Genomic DNA, 22189 nt, shown 5'->3' on the forward strand with positions numbered 1-22189 from the left:
ACTTAGAGCAAGAGATGTGAGCTGCACATTTTATAGGCCTGCCTGTCAGCAGACGGCTACCCAAGTACTGGCTCTGCCTCTCCTGGGCTTTGGGGTCCTGGCCAGACAGCCAGGTGGAACCTCTGAGTGTGAGCTGGAGGCCCTTTAGCCCCCTTTGAACTCCAGAGTCTGCTAGGTAGGGTCTCTTGGGCCTTCTCTTGTCGCAGACGGTCTTCCATTTTGGGAAGTGATGCCCCCTCAAAGCCCCAAGACCCTCCAAATCCAACCCTACAGTTCACCCCCAGATGCAAAATGGGAAGCTGGCACCCCTGACAGAAATGCTTATATTTTTCTTTTTGGGTCCGATTAATCATAAGTTTGCGGGTTTAAAGTTCCAATGATTTATTGCATCCACAGACCTGCACAAGGTACATCCCACTGCTATGTCCAAATAAATACTGTTTGGATGAACTATTTTCAGATTATCACCTTGAGGGAGTTGACACTGAGAAGTAACAATGAAGGCTGGTCACATGCAATTCACTGCTTCGTTTAAGGTAGAAATGACCAACTGAACCATATTTGTCTTGGTTATTTGAAGATGTTTCAGGCACTAATTGGGCTGATATGTACCCAATAGCAATGCTATTAGCCATGAAAAACCCCTTCCTGTCCTGTGAATCTCATTCCTTTAGTAAACAGACACAGGCTTCTAAATTTCATTATTCCCTATTACATTACGTAAGAGGACAGTCCTGTAAACTCCGGCTCTTCAAGCATCCTATCTGGGGTTTATGGAATGTCTCAAAACTCTAACTCCCAAGTGCTTCTTGGAATGGTCACCCTCAGGTCTTATTTCCACAAGATGGCCTCTGAGCTTGCTATAAACTAGGCCTACTAAAGTTTCCAGAAACATACGTAAGGTATAAGACTTCCCCCAAACTCCTCAACTCTCATTCTTCTGCAAGAAACTGGAGCTGCATTTGATGTCAGGACTTCATAATGAGACATCAAATGTGCCCTGGGGCAGGGCAAGTTTTGTGGGGATTTGGGTTTTTTTTTTTTTTTAAAGAATAGTCACCCCCTCATTTATAGAGTCACTGCACTTACCCTTCCTCTGGGAAGCTTGAAATGACACCTCAAATACAATGGCATTTCATCTGTGTATGTGCATTAAGAAATGTAACTTCAAACTTACTTGGCTCTCTGAATCCAAATACAGTAGTCTGAGATATAGAGGTCATTGAGAATATATGCAGGATCATTTTCTTGAAAAATTTTGTGAATGTCCAAGAGACACTTTAAGATGGCACTTTTACCTAAAATATTAGAAAATACAATTGTAGATTAGTGTTATGAATACAAATAATCCACCAGGGTTGACTCATTGCACACTACTATGGTCTTTATTAAACCCCTGAAGTTCCAGTGCTGAATCTTCAAAAATAAATCTTTCCCTTTTTTCCCCATAACCACGCCTTGCCTAACACTACATACCCATTTAATTCTGATATTGATTGCCAGATAAGAAATTCAGCAGGTAAATTGAGAAATGGTGAATCAATTTCAAATTAAAGTGAACATTTAAAGGTGTTCAGATTTAACTTGAGTTAATGTCCTGACCTATTCCATAAAATCTACATCAATTAGTATACTTTTAACAGTGGAGATTTCTTGTTTCATTTTCTAGACAGGTAAGACACACACTTTAAATGTCGAATCTCTAACTCTGCAAATAAACTTGAAAACAGAGTCATTTTATCAGTAAGCAATAAATACCCTCCTGTAAGTGAAGAGATCCTTCTAAGATTTCAAATTAACTTATTTTAGAAGAAACTGAAAGCTGTAAAATCGGACCTTTAATGGTTCAATTTAGAATCATTTTACTCTTCATGTAATGTACTAGAGAAATTCATTTCAATGAAAGCTTTGGCTTAATTCATAAAAAGGTAGAAGGCAAGATGGGTCACAAAATGCCAAGTTGACGAAACCCAGAATAAATTCATCAGAGACCGCAAGGGAAAATGGAAAACATTACAAAAAGTAGAAATTTCACCAGATCACTAAAGAATTAATAGACTTGTAGTGAGAAATTTTATTAGCTAAACCAACAAAAAGGGATGCAAAACAGCAAAAGACACAGACAACAAAAAGCATTCTGCAATTAAACTGGATGAAGGACCACAGAAAATGTTGTCTCTGGTACCAAGGGAGGGAAGCTGATTAAACAATTCTGAAAAGCCAGGTGCTTTTATTAAGCAGATCATCCTGGTGAATTAACCTGAGCTATTGTCACTTGTGGGAAGTTGAAAAACAAGATGGGAAAGAAATGGAGTACTTGAGAATTGGAACTACCCAATTCAGCAGAACCCAGTGGTATCATTATTATAATAATGACAGTATTTGTTAAGCACTTACTATTGTGTCAAGCTCTGGGGTAGATACAAGTTAATCAGGTCAGACACAGTTCCTGTCCAACATGGGGCTCACAGTCTAAATTGAAGGGCAGGCACTGAATCCCCATTTTACAGCTGAGGTAACTGAGGTACAGAGAAGTGATTTGCCCAAGATCACATAATTAACATTATTATTGTCCTTGGAAGCCGGAACTGGCTAAACCAAGCAAGGGTGCTAAACCCAAATTTTCTAATGGGCAAATTGTGGTATTTGTTAAGCGCTTACTATGTGCCAAGCACTGTACTACGAGCTGGGATGGATACAAGCAAATCGGGTTGGAAAGAGTCTCTGTCTCATGTGGGGCTCACAGTCTCAAGCCCCATTTTACAGATGAGGTAACTGAGCCCAGAGAAGTCAAGTGACTTGCTCAAGGTCACACAGCAGACACGTGGCAGAGCCAGGATTAGAACCCATGATCTTCTGACCCCTGGGCCCACGCTCCATCCACTATGCCTTGAAGGCTGCAGTGACCGACTGAGCCAACAGGGCAAGAGTCATCTCCCCAACATCACCCAGCCTGCTTGAAGCACAAGCCAGCCATCAGGCATCTTCCTAAGAAGAAGAAATAAAAAAATCCCATCTCCCCTTCCCTCAACCTGGCTGCTCCCTTTCAATCTCTCGTAGTCCCTCATCCGCAAAATGGGGATTCAACACCTGTTCCCCCATCTACTTAGACTGTGAGCCCCATGTGGGACCTGATTAGCTTGTATCTACTCCAGTGCTCAGTACAGTGCTTGGCCCATAAACGCTTATTAATATTACTGAGCACCTACTATCTGCAGATCACCATCCTACGTACAATAGAATCACAGAATGAGGAAGCTTGATGTCTGCCCTGGAGAGGTTATTAATGATGTCCTCTTTCAGGCAGGCTGTCAATCAATCAATTGTATTGACTGAGCACTTAGTGTGTGCACAGCACTGTGCTAAGTGCTTGAGAGAGTACAATGCAACAGAATTGGTAGAAACATTCCCTGCCCACAAAGAGTTTACAGTGTAAAAGCGAATACAGACATAAATACAAATAAATCATGGACATGTACCATAAGTTCCGTGGTGCTCAGGGTCGGGTGACTGTAGGATGCAAGAGAAGCAGCTTGACTCAAGGACAGAACACGGGCCTGGGAGTCAGACGGACCTGGGTTCTAATCTCAGCTTCACCACTGGTCTGCTGTGTGACCTTGGGCAAGTCACCACTTCTCTGTGATTCAGTTCCCTCATCTGTAAGATGGGGATTAAGACTGTGAGCCCTATGCGGGACAAGGACTGTGTCCAACCTGATAACCTTGTACCTACCCAACACTTAGTACAGTGCCTGGCACAGAGTAAGCATTTAACAACTACCATAAAAAATATAAAAAAATGATCTGGGTTCTAAACCCAGCTCCGCCACTTGTCTGCTGTGTGACCTTGGGCAAGTTGCTTCGCTTCTCTGTGCCTCAGTTACCTCATCTGTAAAATGGGAATTAAGACTGGAGCCCCATGTGGGACATGGACTGTGTCCATCCTGATTAGCCTGTACCTATCCCAGTGCTTAGTACAGTGCCTGGCACAGAGTAAACACTTAACAAATACCATTAAAAAAAAATCCAAGTGCAAATGCAGAAGGGAGAGGGAGTAGGGGAAATGACGGCTTAATTGGGGAAGGCCTCTTGGAGAAGCCGTTACTATTATCAGCAATTCTGAGAAAGGCTTGTCTCCCGAGCTTTTATTTCATACACTCAGAAATCACTGCTATTGAAGTGTGGCCATCCAGAATTTAAGTGACTTCCAGGTCCTCCCCCAAATTTGGCCATGAACTCCTTACAGATTTTACACATACAAGCAATAAATAGGACAAGGGAACTACTGCTCTGTAATAGAGGCACTGTAAACAACTGACAATCTTCTAATGGAACGCCGGGGGATCTTATTGCAGCTAAAGGATGGGAAAAATCAGACAATAACTGAAGGATTAAGAAGGCTACATAATTTCAATGAATTTCCTGGACCTAAGTGACTCTCATTTGGTCCATGAAGAAATAATTTATACACATCACTGCATAGTCTGTGACAATCAATGGCTTGTTCTACTGTGTGCAGAGCATTGCACTAAGTGTTTGGCAAAGTACAATAGACTTAGTAAACTCAATCCCTGCCAAAAGGGAGTCAACAATCTGTCAGGGGAGAGACACAAAAGTAGTTTACAGATAGGAGATTATAAAAGGACAAAGAGGAGTCAAAGATAATCTTGAATTACAGGCTTCAGAGACAGGTTGGGAGTGTTATCAACTCTAATGGGAAAGTTAGGTGGAGAAAAGTGAAAAGTTCCATTTTCAACGTGGTACTTTTTTTTTTTTTTAAGTGTTTACCATTTGCCAGACACTGTATTAAGCACTGGAGTAGAAACAAGATAATCAGGTTGGACAAAGTCCCTGTCCCACATGGGGCTCACAGTCTTAATCCCCATTTTCCAGAGGAAGCACCAAGAAGTTAAGTGACTTGCCCCAAGTCACAGAGCAGGCAAGTGGCAGAAGTGGGATAGAACCTAGGACCCCTGACTTCGAGGCCCATGCGTTTTCCACTAGGCCATGATGCTTCCCATGCAAGTAGAAATACACTGGCGGCAAGAGGACACAAATGGCCAGGTTAGTGTGACCGATTTCGGAGTCACCTTCACAGAAGCGGTAGTTGAAACCACAGGAGCAGATGAGCTCCTCTGAGAGAGTGAGGCTTAAGAGAGGAGAAGGCAAGAAGAAAAGAGAACATAGAAAGGTGCTCTGGTGGGGGGCGTTCAAACTGACGGGGGAGTGGTAGGGGAAGAATTGGAAAAAGAGACTGAGAAGGGTAGCCAGAGGATAAGGAGAACTGTATCAGTAAAAATACAGGGGGAAGGAGTGGTCCCTCGTGTCCAAGGCAACTGAGAGGTTAAGGAGGATGCAGTTGGACTGGAGTCTGTCAGATGTAGCAAGGAAGAGGTCACTGGTGACCTTGGAGACAGCTGCCTCAATGGAGGGAAGAGAGCAGAAACCGGAATGTAGCAGCTCAAGAAGGGAGGGAGTTTCTAGAAACTCCTGAGAAAAGCAGCGTTGCTCAGTGGAAAGAGTACGGGCTTGGGAGTCAGAGGTTGTGGGTTCTAATCCTGGCTCGGCCACTTGTCTGCTGTGTGACATTGGGCAAGTCACTTCACTTCTCTGTGCCTCAGTTCCCACATCTGTAAAATGGGGATTAAGACTGTGAGCCCCAAGTGGGACAACCTGATTACTTTGTATCTCCCCCAGCGCTTAGAACAGTGCTTGGCACATAGTAAGCACTTAAATACCACCATTATTATTATTATTATCAATGTCCACCCTTAGCGCCCTTTTATACATCAATTTATACACTCCATTTATCCATTCTTTCCATTTTTCCAGACTTCGACTTTTATCAGTTACATATATATTTTCCTCCTGTTCCCACTGTACCTAATTCCATCTGCTTGTCTCCACCATTAGGTCATCAACTCCTTGCGAGCAGAGGCCACGTCTTTTACTTGTAATTTTACATACATGGGAGATGCTCTATAAATATTCATGAATGTGACTGTGATCAAGGAGGTTTTTTTTTCTTTCAACTTTCCAAAAGAGCCAAGACATCATTCACTAATTTCAGTCTGACCTGTGGTTATGTTTCGGAGTTGTAGCCAAGTTCGGAATGATCTTCAGTCTGTTCTAGATTACGATCAGGAGGCTCTTTGGTGGGGTTCGCGTTAACCAATGGGGGGTTAGCGTTAACCGGCGGGGGGGGGGGGGGGGGGTTGAGACCACATAGTTCATCTTGGAGGCAGCTCAACAGTAATCAGAAACAGGTGAGAGATGGATCTCAACTTCAGCTGTTCAAGCACCAATTTCAGTTGGATAAGGAGGTGATGCCTCCTACTGCCTACTGCCTGAAGAGGGCAAAACTAAGCACCCAGTTTGAACAGGGGAATAGAGGGTAATAATAATAATAATGATGGTATTTGTTAAGCTCTGGGGGAGATACAAGGTAATCAGGTTGTCCCATATGTGGCTCACAGTCTTAATCCCCATTTTACAGATGAGGTAACTCAGGCAAAGAGAAGTTAAGTGACTTGCCCAAAGTCACACAGCAGAGAAGTGGTGGAGCCGGGATTAGAACCCACAACCTCTGACTCCCAAGCCCGGGCTCTTTCCACTGAGCCACACTGCTTCTCAAGCAGGTAGGGAGAGGGTAGGGAGAGATACCCGACCAATGGGGGATGCATAAGCTGGTCTGTCACTCTCCTTGTTCCCAATCCCTGGAGCAAGTTGCCAGTGTATTAAGTTGAATGGAAGAATATAACTTGGCTAATATTATCTCCCAACGCCTGCCTTAGATAATTCTGGCCAGAGGCAGGAGAAGCAAAATGATTTAGCATTATACCTTTGAGATTAACTTCATATATTGACAACTTTTTTTCTGAATTTCTGCTTCTCTCTCTCTCTCTCTCTCGCTCACTGCTCGCCTGAGATTCCATCAAACAAGTCAAGAATAATCATTTGGAGTTGTTGGAAACTTAGGTTCACCGATGTTCCCAAATACCTAGTACAGAACCCTAGGTAGCAGGCTCTTAATAAATGCTGTTGTACTTGCCTCCTTCCTTCTCCCCTCCCTGACTGCCACCTTCAACTGTTCCATTTTTTATATTTATGGTATATGTTAAGTACTTACTATTCATTCATTCAATCAATCATACTTATTGAGCCCTTACTGTGTGCAGATCACTGTACTATGCGCTTGGAAAGTACAATTTGGCAACAGATAGAGACAATCCCTACCCAGCAACAGGCTCACAGTCTAGAAGGGGGAGACAGACAACAAAACAAAACAAGTAGACAGGTGTCAATACCATCAAAACAAATAGAATTATAGATATATACACATCTAAGAAAATGAATAGAGTAATAAATATGTACAAATATACACAAGTGCTGTGGGAAGGGGAAGGAGGTAGTGCAGAGGGAGGGAGTGGGGGCGATGGGGAGGGGAGGAGGAGCAGAGGAAAAGGGGGGCTCAGTCTGGGAAGGCCTCCTGGAGAAGGGGAGTTCTCGGTAGGGCTTTGAAGGGAGGATAAGAGCTAGTTTGGCGGATGTGTGGAGGGAGAGCATTCCAGGCCAGAGGTAGGATGTGGGCCAGGGGTCGATGGAAGGACAGGCGAAAATGAGGCCCAGTGAGGAGGTTAGCGGCACAGGAGTGGAGTGTGCACGTTGGGCTGTAGAAGGAGAGAAGGGAGATGAGGTAGGAGGGGCTGAGGGGATGGAGAGCTTTGAAGTCAATAGTGAGGAGGTTTTGCTTCAAGCGAAGGTTGATAGGCTGTAGAAAGATAATCCGGGCAATAGAGTGAAGTATGGACTGAAGCGGGGAGAGACAGGAGGATGGAAGATCAGAAAGGAGGCCGATGCAGTAATCCAGTCAGGATAGGATGAGAGACTGTACCAACAAGGTAGCGGTTTGGTTGGAGAGGAAAGGGAGGACCTTGGCGATGTTGTAGAGGTGACACCAGCAGGTTTAGTGATGGATTGGATATGCAGGGTGAATGAGAGAGCGGAGTCAAGGATGACACCAAGGTTGCGGGCTTGTGGGACGGGAAGGATGGTAGTGCCGTCCACAGTGATGGGAAAGTCAGGGAGAGGACAGAGTTTGGGAGGGAAGATAAGGAGCTCAGTCTTCCAGCCATTGTACTGAGCACTAGGGATTGAATGAATGGATAAATGAATGCAAGCTAATCCAGTTGGACAGTCCATGTCCCATGGGGCTCAGTCTCAATCCCCATTTGACAAGAGGAGGTAACTGAGGCACAGAGAAGGTAAGTGACCTGCCCATGGTCTCAGAGCAGACAAGTGGCGGGGCTGGGATTAGGATCCAGGTCCTCCTACTCCCAGGCCTGTGCTTTATCCACTAGGTCAAGCTGCTTCACTCTTCAATGGCTCCTTGCCCCACTGCTTTCCAACATGTCCACGAATCCCCTATCCTTAAAAAAAAAACCCTACCTTGACCCCATGGCACCTCCACTTATCTCCCCATCTCCCTACCACCATTCCTTTCCAAACTCCTCAAGCAAGCTATTCACACCCGCTTGTGTCTGTTCTTCCTCCCTCTTATACTGTGAGCCCCATATTGGACAGTGAATTGATCCCATCTCCTTATAGTGTATCAACCCCAGTGCTTAGTACACTGCTTTGCACATAGTAAATGCTTAAATACCAAAATTATTATTAGGACTCCCTAAATGTACATCTCTAGCCCCAACTTCTCTCATCTTCTGCAGTCTCACATTTCCTCCTGACTTCAGGACAACTCTACTTGGATGTCCCACCAACATCTCAAACTTAACAGGTCCAAAACAGAACTCCTTATCTTCCCATAGAAACCTTGTCCTCTCAATGACTTTCCTGTCACTGTAGATGGCACTACCAACTTCCTTGTCTCACAAACCTGTAACCTTAGCATTATCCTTGTCTCATCGCTCTCATTCAACACACATATTGCCTTCCCACTGACTTTCCCATCACTCTAGACACCACTACCATCCTCCCAGTCTCATAGGCCTGTAACCTGGCATTATCCTCAACTCATCTCTCTCATTCAACCTACATATTTAGTCAGTCACGAAATCCTGTCAGTTCTACCTTCACATCACTAAAATCCACCCTAATCCACCACCTTCTCTCCATCCAAAACACTACCACATTGATCCGAGTACTTATCCTATCCCACCTTCATTAGTGCATCAGCCTCCTCGCTGACCTTCCTGCCTCCTGTCTCTCCCCACCCCAGTCCATACTTCACTCTGATGTCCAAACCATTTTTCTGAATAATCATTCTGCACACATCTTCCCACACCTCAAAAGCCTCTCCGCATGTTGTTTCGATGTCTGTCTCCCTCCCCGCCCCCTTCTAGACTGTGAGCCCGTTGTTGGGTAGGGATTGTCTCTATTTGTTGCTGAATTGTACTTTCCAAGTGCTTAGTAGAGTGCTCTGCACACAGTAAGTGATCAATACAACTGAATGAATGAATACCCCTAGACTGTAAGCTCACTGTGGGCACAGAACATGTCAACCAACTCTGTTTTAGTGTACTCTCCCAAGCACTTAGTACAGTGCTCTGCACACAGTAAGCACCCAATAAGTACAATCAACTGACTGCAATGAAACACTCCTCACCATAGGCTTTAAAGCACTCGAACAGTGCTCTCCCTCCTACTTACTCATTCAATCATATTTATTGAGTGCTTACTGTGTGCAGAGCACTGTACTAAGAGCTTGGGAAGTACAAGTTGGCAACACATAGAGACGATCCCTACCCAATAGTGGGCTCACAGTCTAGAAGGGGGAGACACAGAACAAAACAAAACATATTAACAAAATAAAATAGAATATGTACAAATAAAATAAATAGAGTAATAAATACGTACAAACATATATACATATATACAGGTGCTGTGGGGAGGGGAAGGAGGTAAGACGGGGGAATGGAGAGGGGGGCGAGGAGGGGGGAAGGAGGGGGCACACTCTGGGAAGACCTCCTGGAGGAGGTGAGCTCTCAGTAGGGCCTTGAAGGGAGGAAGAGAGCTAGCTTGGCAGATGTGGGGAGGGAGGGCATTCCAGGCCAGGGGGATGACTTGGGCCGGGGGTTGATGGCAGGACAGGCGAGAACGAGGCACAGTGAGGAGATTAGCGGTAGAGGAGCGGAGGGTGCAGGCTGGGCTGTAGAAGGAGAGAAGGGAGGTGAGGTAGGAGGGGGTGAGGTGATGGAGAGCCTTGAAGCCGAGGGTGAGGAGTTTTTGCCTGATGCATAGGTTGATTGGTAGCCACTGGAGATTTTTGAGGAGGGGAGTAACATGCCCAAAGCGTTTCTGGACAAAGACAATCCGGGCAGCGGCGTGAAGTATGGATTGAAGTGGGGAGAGACAAGACGATGGGAGATCAGAGAGGAAGCTGATACAGTAATCCAGACGGGATAGGATGAGAGCTTGAACGAGCAGGGTAGCGGTTTGGATGGAGAGGAAAGGGCGGATCTTGGCAATGTTGCGGTGGTGAGACCGGCAGGTTTTGGTGACGGATTGGATGTCAGGGGTGAACGAGAGAGCGGAGTCGAGGATGACACCAAGGTTGCGGGCTTGTGAGACAGGAAGGATGGTAGTGCTGTCAACAGTGATGGGAAAGTCAGGGACAGGGCAGGGTTTGGGAGGGAAGACAAGGAGTTCAGTCTTGGACATGTTGAGTTTTAGGTGGCGGGCAGACATCCAGATGGAGATGTCCTGAAGGCAGGAGGAGATGCGAGCCTGGAGGGAGGGAGAGAGAGCAGGGGTAGAGATGTAGATTTGGGTGTCATCAGCGTTGAGATGATAGTTGAAGCCGTGGGAGCGAATGAGGTCATCAAGGGAGTGAGTGTAGATCGGGAACAGAAGGGGACCAAGAACTGAACCTTGAGGAACCCCTACAGTAAGGGAATGGGAGGGGGAGGAGGAGCCAGCAAAAGAGACTGAGAATGAATGGCCGGAGAGATAAGAGGAGAACCAGGAGAGGACAGAGTCTGTGAAGCCAAGGTTGGATAGTGTGTTGAGAAGGGGAGCAAGCGAGTCTAGCTGAGTAGAAAGGGTAGAGTTGAGAGCAGTAATCTGATCATCCTCATTCATCTCTCACTATAGCTCAGTTGGCACATTATACTTCTCTAACACCAATCTACTTACTGTGCTTCAATCTTATCTCTCTCGCCGTTGACACTTTGCTCACACTCTGCCTCCTGTCTGGAACTTCCTCCCCCTTCATATCCTGACAGACCACCAGTCTCCCCATCTTCAAAGACCTACTGAAATCGCATCTCCTTCAAGAGGCTTTCCCTGACTATCCTTGTCACCTATGCAACCTAAACACTTTGATGGCCACTTCATCTCCCGTCAGCACTTCATCATCATCATCAATCGCATTTATTGAGCGCTTACTATGTGCAGAGCACTGTACTAAGCGCTTGGGAAGTACAAATTGGCAACACATAGAGACAGTCCCTACCCAACAGTGGGCTCACAGTCTAAAAGGGGGAGACAGAGAACAAAACCAAACATACCAACAAAATAAAATAAATAGGATAGATATGTACGAGCAAAATAAATAAATAAATAAATAAATAGAGTAATAAATATGTACAACCATATATACATATATACAGGTGCTGTGGGGAAGGGAAGGAGGTAAGATGCCCATATCCTTATATCTGCTGCTTCCCCCACCTGTAATTTATTCTAACATCTGTCTACCCTACTAAACAGTAAGCTCCCTGTGGGCAGGGGTCACATCTACCAACTTTCTTGAATAGTACTCTCTCAAGCACTTGGTACAATGCACTGAACACAGTAAGTGCTCAATGCTAGACTGTAAGCTCACTGTCAGCAGGGAATGTGTCTGTTATATTGTTCTTCAGTACTATCCCAAGCGTTTAGTACAGTCCTCTGCACAGGGTGAGAGCTCAGTAAATACGATGGACCAACGAGGATTACTAGAATTGATTTGACAGACAAATTTGGCCTCTCCTTGTGAAATAATTTCCATATCTACATAAAGACCGCAATGGCCTGGATGACAGGTCTCCTACTGTGGATGCTGAAAATATGGCTTTTAGCCTAGATGGAAACAAGCTTAGATGATATTGCCAGTTGGAGGCACTAGGAATTATTTTAACTTTACTCTTAATAATATTCTCACTTCTGGGAAATGATCACTGAAATCTGGGAAATGATCACTGAAATAAAGGATCTCTTCAGAGGTCCTGAGCTAGCTTCATTATCTTTGCCACACTTTGCTCGGCAGAATGCTTCCCAATTCTTCGGCGATCCTTATGAAAGGAGTCAGAGAAGCATCAAGTTTTATCATTTAAGTACACAAAATGAAAACCGGGGGAAGTCAGAGTCAGATTAGCCAAAGGGAGTTGTTTGCCTTGATCGGAAATTACACGATTCAAAACGCAATTAAAAACAAGTGGATGTTAAGGCATTTGAAAAGCTTCTGTAGTCACATATTTACAACTTTCAAAATTCCCAAAATACCTTCTATGCTCTTATATTTCTGCACTGTATTAAGGAAAGCAGGTCCTTGAAGCTTAGAACTTGCTCCTTTGAGTACTTATTATTAATTTTTCTCTTGCTTTTGGAACGTAACACCCATTCATACCACCAGCTTCGAGCAATTTCACAAAGATTCAGAACCAATATTCAGAATTACCCAGTAGATGGCCAAATTTTCCAATTTATAGAAACTGATCAATCCTCATAACATTTCTGGGCAGCTGTATTTTATACCCAGAAATATTTCAGCATGCGACTGAATTCTACAATCAACTTTAACTTAATTGTTCCATGATATTTAAAAGAGGGATGACTTTTCACTCCATCACAGGTTACTATTAAATACCCAGTTGGGGTGTGACCCGGGGTGGCTAATCACCTTCAGAGACTCCCTTTGGCAAAAGAGGGATTTTTTTTTTACCCCTGCAATGGAGACTAATTAAGTAAACTGCGCAATTAAGTAAACTGCATAACTGGCTTCAAAAAGGAAGGAGGATTCAGGTGTTCTATTGAAAAAGATGCTTTGAATGTAATACTGCGAAGTACACCTCTAGGCTCAGCCCGGAACTAGGCAATAATGTTAAACAAAGATACAGGATCTTTCCTGCAGATTTCTACCTAGGCAGACAGAGCAAATATTGGCTTTGGTAGTTAAGCAAACTCTAAAAGAATGTGTCATTACTTTTCCAGGTACTAAATGCCTCCTTTTGTATTACAAAAAGAAATTCAAGCCAATAACCATTCGGATTGGATTCTTCTGGAGAATGTGAGAAGGAAAGAGGCACAGTGATGGAGAAGAAATGACAAAATGCCTCTGTGTTTATTGAGGGGCAGGGGGCCACCTAGATTCATCTGTGGCACGGTGGCAATGGAAAAGACTAGGGGGGAATTACAAGATGTGGAGGAAGCACGGCTCTGGGGCCCAGCTGAAATTCAGTATGAGGTGCGAGAGAGGAACTAGCCAACAGTTAAGTTTCAGAGCACACATGTCTCCTGGCTACCTCCACTGATGCCCTTGGCTTCTACCTGTGTCTCTCAGTTTGACTGTGAAGGAATATTTGAATGCCCGGGGAAACTAATGTGAATAAATGTCTGGGTGCTGCCAATTCCCCGCAAGCCTGTCTAGTCGCTGTGTGTTCCTCTTCTTCCCTCTGGGGTTGCCTGCTCCTCTTCCCACGGCGGCCCCCCTCCCCAGCTATCCCTGACCCTAACAAATTCTTCCCTGCTTTCCCATTAACTCTCAACCGGGATGTCTATCCAGTCCTTAATGATCACCAAGCTCATTGGGAATACATTATTCTCCCGCCACAAAGCCGACTATTCTGCAGGTCTGCCACCTGGTGGTAGATCCAGCTTACTCCACCCTGCCGCCACTTTATCACCTGGCACACGCTTCAGCATATCCCTGTTCCTCTCTCACCACCCTTGTCCCAAACCTCTCACCGCCCTTGTCCCAAACCTCTCACCACAAAACAGTCTACCAAAATAATAATCATCATCATTATGGTATTTGTTAAGCGCTATGTTCCACGCACTGTACTAAGCGCCGGGGTGGATATAGCAATTCAGGTTGGATGCAGTTCCTGTTCCACTTGGGGCTCACAGTTTCAATCCCCATTTGACAGATGAGGTAACTGAGGCACAGCAAGTAATAACAATAATGGGATTTGTTAAGCGCTTATGATGTGCCAAGCACTGTTCTAAGCACTGGAGTGACTTGCCCAAGGTCACGCAGCAGACAAGTGGCAGAGCCGACATTAGAACTCATAACCTTCTGACTCCCAGGCCTGTGCTCTATCCACTACACCATGCTGCTTCTCCTACCTCTTAACACAATGCCTTGCTACTCTCAGCACTTCCTACCCACTTCAGCCACTTCTCCAACTCTGTTCCCTACCTTGACAAACCTGAATGACCCATTTCTAATCATAACCTTTTATTCTGCCATCTCACTCCCATGCACTCAGCCTCCAAAACTATCCTCCTCTCTCGTCAAAATATCCAGTACCTGCCCCAATTTAAAGTGCCTCTCCCAGACTTCTCAACAACTCCCACATCCCTAGCACAAGGGCCCCCCGTTATGTACAAAACCCAACTCCCACGTGTCTCTGCGTCTCTCAGTCAACTCCCGCAGTCTGCTCCTGAACTTATGCAGCTAAGCATTCCCAGTAGAAATCCAAAAACCTAGTCCACCTCTGCCACTAAAAATTTTTCTTTTCATGCTACTCTTTCTTCTGCTTTCATCCACCCTTTTATCTCCTCCACCACGATACTATACCTCCCTCACTGGCTTCCTTACCCATAGCTCTTTGCTCCCCTTTCCTTGCCTGAACTCTCTGAATGACTTGTTACTTGCACATCATTTCCATCAACTCTCTTGATCTCTTGCAATCAAGTTTTCACTCTCCTCTACAGAGAACACACTCCCCAACGTCTCCAGTGACCTCCTGTAGCCAGGTCTAATGGGTGCTGCTCTGCCTTAATCATTTTCATCCTCGCTACAGATTGACATTATTCAGTCACCAAATCCTGTCAGTTCTACCTTCACAACATCTCTAAAATCTGTCCTTTCCTCTCCATCCAAACTGCTACTACACTGATCCAAGCACTTATCCTATCCCTGGATTACTGCATCTGCCTTCTCACTGACCCCCGCCTTCTGTCTTTCCCCACTATGGTCCATATATCACTCTGCTGCCTGGATCAATTTTCTTTTAAAAAAAGAACATCAAAAAAAAAAAACCCTTTGGTCCTCATCTCCCCACTCCTCAAGAACCTCAAGTGGTTGCCCATCCACCATCACACACAGAAACGCCTTACCATTAGCTTTAAAGCACTCAATCACCTTGCCGTCTCCTACTTCATCTCCACAGTCTCCTACTACAACCCAGTCTGCATACTGCATTTCTCTGATGCCAACGTACTCACTGTACTTCAATTTCATCTATCTTGCCACCAACCCCATTCCCACATACTCCCTTTGGCTTGGAACTCCCTATCCCTCCACATACACCAGACCACCACTCTCCTAACTTCAAAGCCTTATGAAAATCACATCTCTGTGAAAACACCTTCCCTGATTAGGACCTCCCCCAGCCCCAATTCCCTCTCCCTTGTACATCACCTAGGCACTTAGATCTGTGACCTTTGGGCACTGGATATTTACCCCACCCTCAACCCCACAGCACTCATGTACATATCTATAACATATATTGTAAATTATACTAATGACTGTCTCCCCCTCTGGATTGTAAGCTCATTGTGGGCAGGGAACTTGTCTACTAACTCTGTTGTACTTTACTCTCCCAAGTGCTTAGTACAGTGCTCTGCACATAGTAAGCACTCAATAAATACCACTGCTGCTGCTGCTGACTGCCTTGGCAACTCCTGACCATTCCCAAGTTTTACTGACACACAGTTTTCCTTCTGATCATTCCTCCCCTGGCTCCTCTGCTGGAATTTTGTCCTCCCCTCACCCTTTAACACTGGTTGTCTCTCAAAGCTCTGTTTTGGGTCCCCTACTCTTCTTACTCTACATTTATTCACTGGGAAGATGACCCACACACATGGTTTCAGCAACCACTTCTATGCAGGTGACTCCCAAATCGACTTCTCCAGCCCCAACTTTTCATCGGCTTTACAATCTCCTACTTATTCCTACCTTCCTGGTATCTTCACATGGATAACTGGTCATTCATTCATTCAATCATATTTATTGAGCACTTATTGTGTGCGGAGCATTGTACTAAGCACTTTGGAGAGCAAAACAACAAGCACATTCCCTGCCCACAAGAGCTTACAGTCTAGAAATAAATTGCAGATATGTACATAAGTGATGTGGAACTGGGAACGGGGGAAGAACAGAGGGGGCAAGTCAGGGTGACGCAGAAGGGAGTGGAAGAGGAAAGGAGGGTTTAGTCAGAGAAGGCCTCTTGGAGGAGATGTGCCTTCAATAAGGCTTTGAAAGGGGGGAGAGTAATTGTATGGCAGATTTGAAGGGGTAGGGCATTCCAGGCCAGGGGCAGGATGTGGGCAAGGGGTCGGTGGTGAGATAGAGGAGATTGAGGCAGAGTGAGAAGGTTAGCATTAGAGGAGCAAAGTGTGCAGGCTGGTTATAGAAGGAGAGTAGTCAGCTGAGGTAGGAGGGGACAAGGTGATTGAGTGTTTAAAGTCAAGGGTGAGGAGTTTTTGTTTGATGCAGAGGTGGTTGGGCAACCGCCGGAGTTTCTTGAGGATTGGGGAAACATGTCCTGAACATTTTTGTAGAAAAATGATCTGGGCGGCAGAGGTAAGTATAGACTGGAGTGGGGAGAGACAGGAGAATGGGAGGTCAGCAAGGAAATTGATGCAGTAATCCAGGAGGGTCAGGATGAGTGACTGTATTAACGTGTTAGCAATTTGATGGAGAGAAAAGGGTGAATTTTTAGCGATGTTGTGAAGGTGAGACCAACAGGATTTAGTGATGGATTGAATATGTGGGTTGAATGAGAGGAGTCAAGGTTAACGCCAAGGTTACAGAAAGGATGGTGGTGCCATCTACAGTGATGGGAAAGTCAGGGGCAGGCCAAGGTTTGGGTGAGAAGATGAGGAGTTCTATTTTGGACACGTTAAGCTTGAGGCTAAAGCGGTCAATGCTTTAAACTCACTGTGTTCGAAACTGAATGCGTCTTCTCTCCAAAATCTACGCACCTTTCCTATCCCTGTCCCAGAACCTGGCAACCTCTTCTCTCACTTCCCATATTCAGTCGGTCTCTAAATCCCACTGGTTCTTTCTCCACAGTGTTTCCTGCATCTGCACCTTCCTCGCCACCCTTATGGTCACCACCTCAATTCCAGCCCTCACCAACAAGTGACAGACTGGATTCATTCACATAAAAAAAACCAATGCTGCCCAGAAGCATCCAGTATCCACAGTTAATCATCTTTTTTAGGCACAGTGACCTTGAACGAGTACCTCTCGGCTGGCTAACACAAAACACTGCCAGTCACTTGTCTGGCTGAATCTGGATAAGTTCGCTGAGAACATCGACGAGGATTGTGGGAAAGTTGTACAATTCCCTTCATCACTAACCAACTTCCGAAAGCTCTGGTTTGCTGGTGAGACCATGTTCTTTAGAGCATTTCTGCAGTCCAGAAACACATAAGCAGAGTTGCTCACTGCCAAGTATGCTATACCACTTTGATGATTAACTCTCCCATTTCCAGAAGCCACAAAAAAGCTACCCATGAGAGTAGGGGAACAGAGACCAAGTGTTACTGCCATTAAGAACTGATGGGTAATGAGACAGCCTCTTTTTAGACCTTCCAACAAGTCAGAGGAGGAACCGGGATGGAGAAATTGTGGTAGAAGCATGGATTCCTAATAATGATAATTGTGGTATTTATTAAGCGCTTACTATGTGCCAGGGATTGTACTGAGCACTGGGGTAGGTACAAGCAAATCAGGTTGGACACAGTCCCTGTCCCACTTGGGGCTCACAGTCTTAATTTCCATTTTACAGATGAGGTAACTGAGGCACAGAGAAGTGAAGTGAGTTTTCCCAGGGTCACCCAGCAGACAAGTGGTGGAGCCAGGATTAGAACCTAGGTCCTTCTGACTCCTATGCCCGTGCTCTATCCACTAGGCCAAGAAAAGCGCTACCTACAATAAATCCAATTTTTTTATGGCTTACAATACCAGCAGAATGAATGAGTGCTGGACACCATTTTATTCTCTCTTTTGATGTTCTAAGGGTGGAGGAACTGTTAAGCTACCTTAGAGACCTCAGTCTTCAGACTCTCTCTGTTATTTGAAAATAGGAGCAATTGGTATCTAATCAATCGAGCGATCGTATTCACTGAGCACTTACTCTGTAGAGAAGCAGCATGGCTCAGTGGAAAGAGCACGGGCTTGGGAGTCAGAGGTCATGGGTTCTAATCCCAGCTCCACCACTTATCAGCTGTGTGACTTTGGGGAAGTCACTTAACTTCTCTGTGCCTCAGTTACCTATCTGTAAAATGGGTATTAGGACTGTGAGACCCACGTGGGACAACCTGATCACCTTGCATTCCCCCCAGCACTTAGAACAGTGCTTTGCACATAGTAAGCACTTAACAAATACCATTATTATTGTTATTATTATTATTGCAGGAGCACTGTACTACTATATGTCTGCTGTGTGATCTTGGGCAAATCACTTCACTTCTCTGTGCCTCAGTTACCTCATCTGCAAATTGGGGATACGAATGTGAACCCCACATGGGACAGGGACTGTGTACAACCTGATTAACCTGCATCTACCCCAGCACCTAGAACAGTTGCCAACTTGTATTTCCCAAGCACTTAGTACAGTGCTCTGCACACAGTAAGCGCTCAATAAATACGATTGAATTAATGAATGAATAGTTCCCGGCACACAGTAAACACTTAACAAGTATAATTATCATTAACAGTAGTGTTAATAATAATAATAGTTACTATTACTATGCACTTGGAAGAGTACAATAGTTAGTAGACATGATCCCTGCCTACAAGGAGCTTATAGGGTAGCAGACACTGACATATATTTCAGGGTTGAGGAAACAGTAGAGAATAAAGATTTGGACATAAATGCAATGGGAGGGTAGTGAGTACCCAAGTGTGCTCAAATGGCAGTCAGGGGTAGAAATAGGGTGGGGATATGAGCGATTCATCAGGGAAGGTCTCTTGCAGGAGATGTGACTTGGGCCTTAAAAGTGGGGAGAGCTGTGGTCTGCCAGATAGGAAGGCAATTCCAGGCAGAAAGGAGGATAATAATAATAATAATAACGATGGTTTTTGTTAAGCGCTATGTGCCGAGCACCGTTCTAAGCACTGGGGTAGATACAAGGTTAACAGGTTGTCCCACGTGGGGCTCACAGTCTTAATCCCCATTTTACAGATGAGGGAACTGAGGCCCAGAGAGTCACTGCCGGGAGAGAAGAGAATGAGGCAAAGAGAGTAGATTGGCTTGAGGGAAGCCAAGCATTTGAGATAGGGAGAGGACTGAAGATAAGTAGCAGAGACAGAGCTAATGACATGACCACTTGAGAAAATTCGTGCCTGGAAGCTGGAGGATGGACTAGATGACCCCTCATGATTTCCTTCAGCCCTCGGATGACCGTCATCGGGAAGATGAGAACGAGGGTGAAGGAAAGTGTTGCTAAGGCTGATTCAAGGCAGTGGAGCTGGAGACATTACTGCTGAGGCGCCTGTTCATTCCCCTGCGGAGGGCAAAAAGAGGCGACACCCTCCCTTCTGGGCAAGGCTCTGATTCCTCCCAGCCCCATGGACTATGTCCCTGGAGGTTTCAGCTAAAAATGGAGAGAGAGAATTAAGACAGATCTCCAAATAAAATCCTGTCCTGATTAAGACTGTGAGCTCCATGTGGGACAGGGACAGGGACAGGCACTACCCCAGCACTTAGAACAGTAACCTAACACATAGCAAGCACTGAACAAAAACCATTATTATTATCTGTCCAGGAACTACCTTTGTTCATTCTGGGCACTGCCCCTGCCGCCAACCCCCGCCCGAGGCTCCTGGAGATCCTTCACAATCTGGCGATTGCCATGGCATGGGAAGAGCTGCTCCAACATGCGGAAAGATTTCTTCAACTCTGGAGGACCGGACAGCCAAAGTCAGGGGCTACCTCCCTTGGGAAATTCTGATCCCAGGCCTGCCCTACAGTAGAGGTTTGGACTGTAAGCTCAGTATGGGCAGGGAACGTGTCTGCTAATTCTGTTGGACTGTACTCTCCCAAGTGCTTAGTACAGTGCTCTGCACATAGTAAGTGTTCGATAAATACCATCGATTGACTGATTAAAAACGGCTGGGCCTTTGTGTGTGCCGAGCTGCCCTTTGTGAAAGGAAGATTTTGTTTGGCTCATCCCTTAGTCTAGCCTGTTCATGTTGGACACAGTCCATGTCCCATATGAGACTCACTGAATCAATCCCCATTTTACAGATCAGCCAATTGGGGCACAGAGCAGTGAACTGAGTTTCCCAAGGTCACACAGCAGAGAAGTGATTCCAGGCCTACGCTCTATCCACTAGGCCACACTGCTTTTCACCTTCCTCCCTCTGCCTGGGATGAGTGATTAAAAAGAAACAACAGAGAAGCAGTGTGGTAGAATGGAAAGAGTCAGTCAGTCAGCCAATTGTATTTACTGAGAACTTACTGCGGGTAAAGCACTTTGCTAACTGAGCTAGAGAGAGTACAATGTAACAATATAACAGTATCACAGACGCATTCCCTGCCCAGAGAGAGCTAGCCTGAGCCTGGCAGTCACGGGACCTGGATTCTCATCCCGGCTCTGCTGCTTTCCTGCTCTGTGAACTTAGGCACACCACTTCACTTCTCTGTACCTCAGTTTTCTCATTTGCAAAATGGGAATTAAATTCCTGTTCTCCATCCCTGTTAGACTGGAAGTCTCATGTGGCACAGATCTGATGTGTTGTCTTCATCCCACTGCTTAGTAAAGTGTTTGGCACAGAGTAAGAGCTTAAACAAAATACCACAATTATCATTCTTATTATAAAGAAAAATGAAAATGTTCATGCCTTAAGGAAGAGACAGTTGACAGCACTCTCATTCGATAGTTCTGAGTCCCGACTGAATGCAGAGCACTGTTCTGAGCACCTGCTCTGAGTGGAGCACTCTACACTCATGTATCTGTTAAACTGCTACCTTGTACTCTTCCAAGATCTTAGCTCAGTGCTCTGAATGTGGTAAGGGCTCAATAAATATGATCAACTGACTCATTCAAAATATGTGTTTTTACTATGCACTTTGGATATGAATTATGAAACCTTCTTCCAACAATGAATGTCCCTCTGGAGAAAAAATGAGGTGATGCCAGAAGAAACGGTTGTGCAAAAGTAAGCCTCCTAGAATGCCAATTTCCTAGAGCTCTTCAGGAATATAATTCTCACATTATAGAAGAACTGAGAGAGAGCACTGGCCATCTACCCAGAGCTGGACTAAGAAACAGCCTGGCTTAGTGGAAAGAGCACGGGCCTGGGATTCAGAATGACCTGGACTCCAATCCCGGATCTGCCACATGCCCGCCGCCCGACCCTGGGCAAGCTACTTCACTTCTCTGTATCTCAGTTACATCATCTGAATAATGGGGATTGAGTCTTACTCCCTCCTACTTAGACTGTGAGCCCCAAATAGGACAGGGACAGTGTCCAACCTGATTAACTTGGATCTACCCCAGTGCTTAGAACAGTGTTGGTGCACAGTAAATGCTTAACAAGTATGATAATTATTTTTATTATTACAGTGTGCAGAGGACCAAACTGCCCATTTAATGCAGAGAACGTCTACCATCTCTCTTGCACTGTATTCTTTCAAGTGCCTAGTGCAGTGCTCTGCACACAGTAAGTGCTCAATAACTGCCATTGATTGATTCACTTCATTGATTAATAGAACTCTTCTCATTCTACACTTGCTCTCTTGAGGAGCTCATTTGCTCACAGATTTCAGCTACCCCTTCTACGTGAAGGACTTCCAAATTTGCCTCTCTAGCCCTGACCTTCAACTTGTACTTCCCAAGTGCTTAGTACAGTGCTCTGCACACAGTAAGCGTTCAATAAATATGAGTGAATGAATCTGTTCTGCAATGCTGCATGCTCTCTTGCCTCCGGAACATCTCTTGGATGTTCCCTT

The 22189-nt window shown here is 45.2% G+C and overlaps 1 protein-coding gene across 1 annotated transcript in view; it reads right to left on the reverse strand.

Moving 5' to 3' along the window:
* Positions 1-22189, reverse strand: part of SHQ1 (SHQ1, H/ACA ribonucleoprotein assembly factor) — a 162644-nt gene that overhangs the window by 58610 nt on the left and 81845 nt on the right. The window contains 1 exon segment of the mRNA XM_038772974.1: positions 1178-1298. Coding sequence (XP_038628902.1) covers positions 1178-1298 — 121 coding nt within the window.

Source organism: Tachyglossus aculeatus, chromosome X1 (assembly GCF_015852505.1).
Source record: "Tachyglossus aculeatus isolate mTacAcu1 chromosome X1, mTacAcu1.pri, whole genome shotgun sequence".
Lineage (NCBI taxonomy): Eukaryota > Metazoa > Chordata > Mammalia > Monotremata > Tachyglossidae > Tachyglossus > Tachyglossus aculeatus.